Below are 9,363 nucleotides of genomic sequence, written 5' to 3'. Positions count from 1 at the left end.
ACCTGGTTGTCTTGATTGTCTCATTACACACTGGGCAACGCGTCCCAACTTTCTATCGCACAGCACCGTTTCAGACACATCCTGGGTGCCCCACTGCTGCACGGATGGCCCTGGGGTCCCCGTGCATTGCTGAAGCCCACAGCAAGGCCGGGAAAACTGCGGAGGGGAGAGGCAAAGGGCGGGAGGGTAGGGGGTGGGCAGGGTTTCCATGTACCCAGCACTCACCTGTGCCGCCTAGCCACCTGCAGTGCTTTCGCTTTCCACTTTCACTCCTTGGAACCTGCCGGGACAAAGCAGGGCCATGGGGCTGCTGTGGTTGGGGGGCATCCGCCTGCTGCTCCTGCTGCTGCTGCTGGGGGTCCTAGGCGGGGCGGCAAGAGGTCAGTGCATGTGGGCACCAGGCCTCCCGGGCCTCTTTTTCCCCTCCCAGGCCACCTGGGCTTGGACTCCCCTCAGGGCTGCCCCTCAGCCGCCCTTGTTCCCGCAGAGCCCCACTCCCTGCGCTATTTCCACACCATGGTGTCGGACCCGGGCCCGGGGTTGCCACAGTTCGTGGCCGTGGGGTCCGTGGATGGGGAGGTCTTTGTGTACTACGACAGCGAGACCCGGAGAAAGGAGCCCCGGGTGGACTGGATTGTGGCCCATACGGATCATCAGTACTGGGACAGGGAGACTGAGACCTCATGGGGGAGTGAGCAGATTTTCCGCGTGGGCCTGGACACACTGCGGGAGCGCTACAACCAGAGCAGGGGTGAGAGCAGGCTGGGCCAGAGCTCTGCAGGTTGTGGAAGCAGGTGCTGTGGCAGGGGTGAGGGGGGCCCCAGCCCCACTGAGGGGGCCCTGCCCCCATGCTACTGCCCCATCCCTGGCCATGCTGTTTGGTCCCTGCTGGTGTTGCTGTCACGGGGCTCCCAGCCACCCTGTCCTAGCACCACAATGCTCATGGTGCCTTGTCCCACACACAGAGGAGTGCTTCGAGACCCAACCCAGCCTCCTGCCACCCCCACACTACTCAGAAACCCCTGTCCCGGAGCTGGGGAGCTCCAGGTCACCCCCCTCCCAGCCCTTCCACATCCCCACAGCAGTCACAACATCCAGAGCCAGAGGGGCACCTGCCCCCATTGTCCCAGCCCCTTGTTTTCCCATCGTGCTTTTGGCTCCCAGCACAAATCCTGAGGGATTTCTCCCACCCCATCTGAGCTCACAGCATTGACAAACCCGTAGAAAGCTCTTCCTGCCACAATGTACTGTGGTGTTGGGCCCCTACCCCGTCTTTCAGATTCAAAGAACGGAGGCTGGTTAAGAAGACAGGATGGATGAAGAGTTAGGGAAGAAAGCAAGGCAGGCACTCTGGCTTCGAGAACTGACCCAGTAACTGTGCACAGACCAAGGTAAGAAATAGGAAGCATTGCCTTGGGGGTCAGGCAAGACTTTTGTGTAAAGTGAGTGTGGAGCCCTGATCCATGGTCCCACAGGTCCACAAGGGGCACAGCCGGAGATGGCTGAAGCAAGAGTAGAAGTGAGAAAGGAAGAGTCTCAGGGAAATCTGGAGTATGGGGCTCCCTTACACAGTAAAGAGATCAGCAGTACACCGGGGAATCTGGTTAACCCGTTAGTTAACCCATAAACCCGGTCCCCGCACTGCCCACCTTGCTTTCACTTTCGCTTCTGGCAACGTGCGGGACCGCGATCTACCCGGTGCTTGATGATGTCACGAGAATACCGGGTAATCATTGGTAGAAGGGCTGCGGAGCCGCCAATCGCGTCGCGGGACGGGGCCCGAGACTCCGGATGCCTTCGAGCTCCGGCGGCAGCTCGGGGCCCAGCGGAGCCATGGGTCCGGGACGGGCGGGGGCCCTGGGCCTCGTCCTGGGGCTGCTGCTGTTGCTGGGGGTCCTGGGCGGAGCAGCGAGCGGTGAGTGGGAGTTCGGCCGGGCCCTCCCGGCACCGGGACCCCCCGGGCCTCCCCTCTCCTCCCCTTCCCCTCTCGGCCCCCTCCGGGCTCGGCCTCCCCTCGGGGCTGCCCCTCTCAGCCGCCCCTGTTCCCGCAGAGCCCCACTCCCTGCGCTATTTCTACACCGCGGTGTCGGAACCGAGCCCGGGGGTGCCGCAGTTCGTGACTGTAGGGTCCGTGGACGGGGAGGTCTTTGTGTACTACGACAGCGAGACCAGGAGGACGGAGCCCCGGGCGGACTGGATTTGGGCCAATATGGATCAGCAGTACTGGGACAGTGAGACTGAGATCTCACGGATGAATGAGCAGAATTTCCATGTGGACCTGGAGACGCTGGGGGAGCGCTACAACCAGAGCAGGGGTGAGAGCAGGCTGGGCCACAGCTCTGCAGGCTGTGGGAGCGGGTGCTGTGGGAGGGGTGGGGGGGTCCCCAGCCCCACTGAGGGGGCCCTTCCCCCATGCTACTGCCCCAGCCCTGGCCGTGCTGTTCGGTCCCTGTGTGGTGTTGCTGTCACGGGGCTCCCAGACACCCTGTCCCAGCCCCACAATGCTCCTGCTGCCTTGTCCCAAACGCAGACAGAACTCAGCCGCTTGCCACCCCCATGCTGCTCAGACCCCCCTGTTCCAGACCTGGGGAGCTCCAGGCCACCTGCTCCCAGCCCTTCTACATCCCCACAGCAGTCAGGACCCCTAGAGGGGCTCCTGCCCCCATTGTCCCAGCCCCTTCTTTTCCCCATGGTGCTTCAGGCGTCCACCCCAAAACCTGAGGGATTCCCCCCACCCCATCTCAGCTCCTGGTCACCTCACAGCATTGACAACCCCATACAAGGCCCTTGCTGCCTGAAAGTACTCTGGTGCTGGGCCCCAGCCCAGTCTTTCAGGGATGCAGCACTCTGGGACAGGGCAGTGTGTGGCACACGTATGCACTGCCAGTGGGGTCTGCAGTTCGTTAAAGGGCCAGGACTGTGGCTGCCCCTCCCCCCCTGTCTCTCGTTTTTTTTTCAGGGTCTCACACATTGCAGCGCGTGTATGGCTGTGACCTTCTCGAGGATGGTAGTATTAGGGGGTTTGATCAGTATGGCTATGAAGGGACAGACTTTCTTGCCTTTGACAAAGATACGCTGACGTACACTGCAGCGGATGCTGGGGCACAAATCACCAAGAGGAAGTGGGAGGAGGAAGGGACTTTTGCTGAGCGCTGTAAGAACTATCTGGAGAACACCTGCATTGAGTGGCTGAGGAAATACGTGAGCTATGGGAAGGACGTGCTGGAGAGGAGAGGTGAGAGTGAGGGGGGATGTAGCACCAGGCTGTAAGCAGGAGCAGGGCCAGTGCAGGGAGCTCAGCCTGGCCCTTGCTGCCACCCCCTTCCCCAGAGCGCCCCGAGGTTCGAGTGTCCGGGATGGAGGCCGAAAAGATCCTGACCTTGTCCTGCCGCGCTCACGGCTTCTACCCGCGACCCATCTCCATCAGCTGGCTGAAGGATGGCATGATCCAGGAGCAGGAGACCCAGGAGACCCAGAGTGTTGGGAGCACTGTGCCCAACAGTGATGGCACCTACCATGCCTGGGCCACCATCGATGTCCTGCCGGGGGACAGGGACAAGTACCAGTGCCGCGTGGAGCATGCCAGTCTGCCCCAGCCCGGCCTCTTCTCATGGGGTGAGCCCAGCAGCAGGGATTGCGTGGGAATGGGATGTTCAGGGGCTCCCCCTTCTCCTGCTGATGGCCCTAATTTCCCCCAGAGCCACAGTCCAACCTGATCCCCATCGTGGTGGTGGTGGCTGTAGCTGTCGTGGCTGTCATCGCTGCCCTGGCTGGATTTGCTGTCTGGAAGAGCAAGCAGGGTAACGTGCCTGGGCGGGTGAGGCAGAGGGGTGTGGGAGGAAGGCAGGGTCCGGAGGTGCTGTATGAGGAGCTGGGGCACCTTTGGGAGGCCCCCAGCCTGGCCGTGACATGTGGCTGGTGCTGATGCTTTGTTCTGTCTGCAGGGAAGAAGTGGAAGGGCTACAACGTGGCGCCAGGTGAGTGACGGAGGCAGTGATGTCCCCAGCGTCTGCCCATCACTGGGGCAGTCTTGGGGCTCTGGCTTCTTTTAGGGCTCCCAGCATAGCGGTGCTGTGTTCTGCTCGTTGTGCTGCTGCCCTTCCTTTGTCAATTCCTGTGCTGGGGCTCACGGCCGCTTCTCTTTTGCAGACAGCGTTGGGGGATCCAACAGCTCCATCACAGGTACAGAATGAGGCTGGGGGTTCAGGCAGGAGCCCCAGGGAGGTTTTGGGGATCCAGCTTGTCATGTCCCCCTGTGGTACCCGCAATCAGGGTGTTGCTGTTCCCAACTGATCCTTAGTTCCCGGGGGAAACTCTCAGAGTAGCAAGTTTGGGATGAAGATGTGGCCCCATATGACGTTGTCTCTTCTTGTCCCTGCAGGGGGCAACCCCAGTGTCTAACCACTCTACTTCAGCCCATGAGGAACCAGAAAGCCCTCTGTGCGCTCTGTGCTGCAGCTGGATATGGCCCCGTTCCCTCAACCTCTCGCATCTCCAATCAGCTACCTCAAGAGCAAAGCCAGGGCACAACTGGCTATGCACACCTTCACACAAAGGAAACAGTCCCATGATTTCCTGATTTCCACAAAGTGCGCCTGGTGTCTGACCTGGAGTGGCAGGTGGGAGAGGGTGGGCAAGGTGCTACTATCCTGGCCTGGTGGGTCAGGGTTGCCCAGAGAAGCTGCATGGGGAAGTTGGGGAGGCATCGATGGAAGCTGGGAGCTGCATGCAGAAAGAGCTCAGCACAGTGAGCCTACACGTCAGTACAGCAGGGGCCTCTTCTGTCTGAGTGAATTTGTTTGCCAGGACTTGTCACGAGAAAGAGAATCACAGAGGGGCTGGGGTTGGATGGGAGCCACAAGGATCATGGTGTGCAAATCCTGGGTCCTTAAAGGACCATCCAAAAAATCAGACCCTGTGTCTGAGAGTGTTAGCCAACTGCTTGAACTCTGGTAGGCATGATGCTGTGACTGGTGCCCTGTGGAGCTTGTTCCAGTGCCTGCCCACCCTGTCAGTGAAGAACCTTTTTGTGATATCAAGCCTGAACCATCCCGGTTGCAGCTTCAAGCCATCTCCTCAGGTCCTATCGCTGCTCACTGTGAGAATTAAAGTTGTGTCTTTGCAGTAGAAACTTCCACTAACCTTGCATATTCAAAAGTGCTTGTGCAGGCTTAACAGTGGGGGGTATGGTTGTCATGGTAATGGTTGGTTAAATAAAACTGTACATACATTGTATATTAATAAGTGTCAAGTAGTTTGTGAACCTGTAGCACTCAGCCAATGAGAAAGTGGAGGAGGAATCAAGTGTCAGCTAATAGGGAACATAAGGTTATGATATACTTGCAGGAGGACCACCGTTACAATCACAAAAATGCTGCTTCAATGAGATCCTTGCCTGAGCCTGTGTTATTGGCTGCAGATTGTTTCTCAGAAATTTGGGGCTCATCCGGAATCCAGTCGCCTTCTTGGTAGCCCCATTACCTGGAAGGCATGCTTCGCTGCTTTCAGCTTGTGCCTTGGTTGTGCCTTGGTGACGGTGGTTCTGCAGAGAGCTGACAAAGAACGGAGGCTGCTTAAGAAGACAGGATGGATGAAGATTTAGGGAAGAAAGCAAGGCAGGCACTCGGGCTTCGAGAACTGACCCAGTAACTGTGCACAGACCAAGGTAAGAAATAGGAAGCATTGCCTTGGGGGTCAGGCAAGACTTTTGTGTGAAGTGAATGTGGAGCCCTGATCCATGGTCCCACAGGTCCACAAGGGGCACAGCCGGAGATGGTTGAAGCAAGAGTAGAAGTGAGAAGGGAAGAGTCTCAGGGAAATCTGGAGTATGGAGCTCCCTTACACAGTAAAGAGCTCAGGAGTACACCGGGGAATCTGGTTAACCCGTTAGTTAAGCCGGAAGCCCGGTCGCCGCACCGCCCGCAGTGCTTTCACTTTCGCTTCTGCAACCTGCGGGACCGCGATCTACCCGGTGCCCGGTGACGTCACGAGAATACGGGTTACTCATTGGTCGACGCGCGGGGGAGCCACCAATCGTGTCGCGGTATGATGCCGGAGACGCCGGACGCCTTCGAGCTCCGGCGGCAGCTCGGGGCCCAGCGGAGCCATGGGACCGGGACGGGCCGGGGCCCTGGGCCTCGTCCTGGGGCTGCTGCTGGGGGTCCTGGGTGGAGCAGCGAGCGGTGAGTGTGAGTGGGGCCAGGCCCTCCCGGCACTGGGACCCCCCGCGCTTCCCCTCCCGTCCCCTTCCCCTCTCGGAGCCCTCCGGGTTCGGCCTCCCCTTGATGCTGCCCCTCTCAGCCCCCCATGTTCCCGCAAAGCCCCACTCCCTGCGCTATTTCTACACCGCGGTGTCCGACCCGAGCCTGGGGGTGCCGCAGTTCGTGACCGTGGGGTCCGTGGATGGGGAGGTCTTTGTGTACTACGACAGCGAGACCAAGAGGAAGGAGCCCCGGGTGGACTGGATTTGGGCCAATATGGATCAGCAGTACTGGGACAGGGAGACTGAGATCTCACGGGACAATGAGCAGTTTTTCCGCGTGAACCTGGACACGCTGCGGGAGCGCTACAACCAGAGCAGGGGTGAGAGCAGGCTGGGCCACAGCTCTGCAGGCTGTGGGAGTGGGTGCTGTGGGAGGGGTGGGGGGGTCCCCAGCCCCACTGAGGCCTGGCCCTTTCCCCATGCTACTGCCCCAGCCCTGGCCGTGCTGTTCGGTCCCTGTGTGGTGTTGCTGTCACAGGACTCCCAGACACCCTGTCCCAGCCCCACGATGCTCCTGGTGCCATGTCCCAGACCCAGAGGGGTGCTTCCAGACAAAACTCAGCTGCTTGCCACCCCCATGCTGCTCAGTACCCCCTGTTCCAGACCTTGGGGGCTCCAGGTCACCTCCTCCCAGCCCTTCCACATCCCCACAGCAGTCAGAACCCCCAGAGCCAGAGGGGCTCCTGCCCCCATTGTCCCAGCCCCTTGCTATCCCCATGGTGCTTCAGGCCCCCACCCCAAATCCTGAGGGATTTCCCCCACCCCATCTCAGCTACTGGTCACCTCACAGCATTGACAACCCTGTACAAGGCCCTTGCTGCCCCAAAGTACTGTGGTGCTGGGCCCCAGGCCAGTCTTTCAGGGATGCAGCACTCTGGGACAGGGCAGTGTGTGGTACATGCATGAGCTTCCAGTAGGGTCTGCACCTCATTGAAGGGCCGGGACTGTGGTAGCCCCTCACCCTCTGTTCCTCATTTTGTTTCAGGGTCTCACACATGGCAGGTCATGTTTGGCTGTGACTTCCTCGAGGATGGTAGCATCACAGGCTTTCAACAGCACGGCTATAATGGGAAGGACTTCCTCACCTTTGACAAGGACACACTAACGTACACTGCAGCAGATGCTGTAGCACAAATCACCAAGAGGAAGTGGGAGGAGAATGGGCCTTTTCTTGAAGGCAGGAAGTTCTACCTGGAGAACACCTGCGTTGAGTGGCTGAGGAAATACGTGAGCTATGGGAAGGACGTGCTGGAGAGGAGAGGTGAGGCTGAGGGGGGATGCAGCACCAGGCTGTAAGCAGGAGCAGGGCCAGTGCAGGGAGCTCAGCCTGGCGCTTGCTGCCACCCCCTTCCCCAGAGCGCCCCGAGGTCCGAGTGTCGGGGATGGAGGCCAACAAGATCCTGACCTTGTCCTGCCGCGCTCACGGCTTCTACCCGCGACCCATCTCCATCAGCTGGCTGAAGGATGGTGTGGTCCAGGAGCAGGAGACCCAGAGGGGCAGCACCGTGCCCAACAGTGACGGCACCTACCATGCCTGGGCCACCATCGATGTACTGCCGGGAGACAGGGACAAGTACCAGTGCCGTGTGGAGCATGCCAGCCTGCCCCAGCCTGGCCTCTTCTCATGGGGTGAGCCCAGCAGCATGGGATGCGTGGGAATGGGATGTTCAGGGGCTCCCCCTTCTCCTGCTGATGGCCCTAATTTTCCCCAGAGCCACAGTCCAACCTGATCCCCATCGTGGTGGTGGTGGCTGTTGCTGTTGTGGCTGTCATCACTGCCCTGGCTGGATTTGCTGTCTGGAAGAGCAAGCAGGGTAACGTGCCTGGGCGGGTGAGGCAGAGGGGTGGTGGAGGAAGGCAGGGTCTGGAGGGGCTGTATGAGGAGCTGGGGCACCTTTGGGAGGTTCCCCATCCTGGCCGTGACATGTGGCTGGTGCTGATGGTTTGTTCTGTCTGCAGGGAAGAAGGGGAACGGCTACTATGTGGCACCAGGTGAGTGACAGAGGCAGCAATGTCCCCATCATCTGCCCATCACTGGGGCAGTCTTGGGGCTCTTGGTTTCTCTTTCTTTTTGTTTTTCACGGCTGCTTCTCTTTTGCAGGCAGCGAAGGGGGATCCAACAGCTCGAGCGCAGGTACAGAATTAGGCTGGGGCTTAAGCAGGAGCCCCAGGGAGGTTTTGGGGTCCCAGCTTGTCATGTCCCCCTGTGGTACCTGCAATCACGGTGTTGCTGTGCCCAACTGATCCGTGGCTTCCCTGGGGAAACTCTCGGAGTAGAAGGTTTATGATGAAGATGTGGCCCCATATGACGCTGTCTCTTTTTGTTCCTGCAGGGAGCAACCCCAGTGTCTAACCACTCTACTTCAGCCCCTGAGGGACCAGAAGGCCCCCTGTGCACTATGTGCTGCAGCTGGATATGGACCCATTCCCTCAACCTCTCACATCTCCTATCTGCTACTGAAGAGCATTGCCACAGCATAATTGAGTCTGCACACCTTCAAACAAAAGAAACAGCCCCATGATTTGCTGGTTTGCCACAAGGCAGGCACTCTGACTTTGAGAACTGACCCAGTAACTGTGCACAGACCAAGGTAAGAAATATGAAGCATTGCCTTGGGGGTCTGCTGGCCCTGCCCATGGCTCGTCAACCCCTTTGGAGGAGCTGCCAGCCCTGGGTCTGTCTCTGTGCTCTCCTGGGTCTTCCCCAGCTTAGGAAATCCCCTCTAGGCTGCGGTGAATCAAGGAACATCTGCTGTATTGGGACTGGATAAAGGGAGAGAAATAATAGGGGAGAAAGCTACTACTGCGGGAACATGGGGCTGGTTTTTACAGACTGTGGATACCAGGACTGGGTGAACTGACTACACCTGTAACTGAGGGCAGCAAGGATGAGGAAATAGAACCCATCTCCTGGGAAGTGGAAAGGGAAAAGGCATTCAAAGCTATTACAGATGCCTTAACATCTGCCCCTGCACTGGGGCTCCGAGATTACTCAAAGCCTTTTGATTTATTTGCCAAGGGGAAGGGTCCAGCACGCGCTCTTGTTCCTGCAGTTGGTAGCTGCCCATCTCTCCCATTTGTCCAGATCCCTGTGCAAGGCC

At 59.0% G+C, this 9,363-nt stretch overlaps 1 protein-coding gene across 1 annotated transcript in view; it reads left to right on the top strand.

Annotated features, from left to right (window-relative positions):
* The first annotated feature begins 236 nt into the window (after positions 1 to 236).
* Positions 237 to 9,363, top strand: part of LOC137846175 (uncharacterized) — a 45,504-nt gene continuing 36,377 nt past the window's right edge. Inside the window, exons 1-11 of the mRNA XM_068663878.1 lie at positions 237 to 380; positions 488 to 751; positions 2,960 to 3,235; positions 3,331 to 3,615; positions 3,699 to 3,800; positions 3,945 to 3,977; positions 4,150 to 4,182; positions 5,926 to 6,582; positions 7,248 to 7,523; positions 7,619 to 7,891; positions 7,975 to 8,106. Coding sequence (XP_068519979.1) covers positions 302 to 380; positions 488 to 751; positions 2,960 to 3,235; positions 3,331 to 3,615; positions 3,699 to 3,800; positions 3,945 to 3,977; positions 4,150 to 4,182; positions 5,926 to 6,582; positions 7,248 to 7,523; positions 7,619 to 7,891; positions 7,975 to 8,106 — 2,410 coding nt within the window. The 5' untranslated portion in view covers positions 237 to 301. The remainder of the gene's footprint in view (positions 381 to 487; positions 752 to 2,959; positions 3,236 to 3,330; positions 3,616 to 3,698; positions 3,801 to 3,944; positions 3,978 to 4,149; positions 4,183 to 5,925; positions 6,583 to 7,247; positions 7,524 to 7,618; positions 7,892 to 7,974; positions 8,107 to 9,363) is intronic.

The sequence above is a fragment of the Anas acuta genome, chromosome 31 (assembly GCF_963932015.1).
Source record: "Anas acuta chromosome 31, bAnaAcu1.1, whole genome shotgun sequence".
Taxonomy (NCBI): domain Eukaryota; kingdom Metazoa; phylum Chordata; class Aves; order Anseriformes; family Anatidae; genus Anas; species Anas acuta.
The sequence above is the reverse complement of the archived record's forward strand: the minus strand, read 5'-3'. Positions and strand labels throughout refer to the sequence as shown.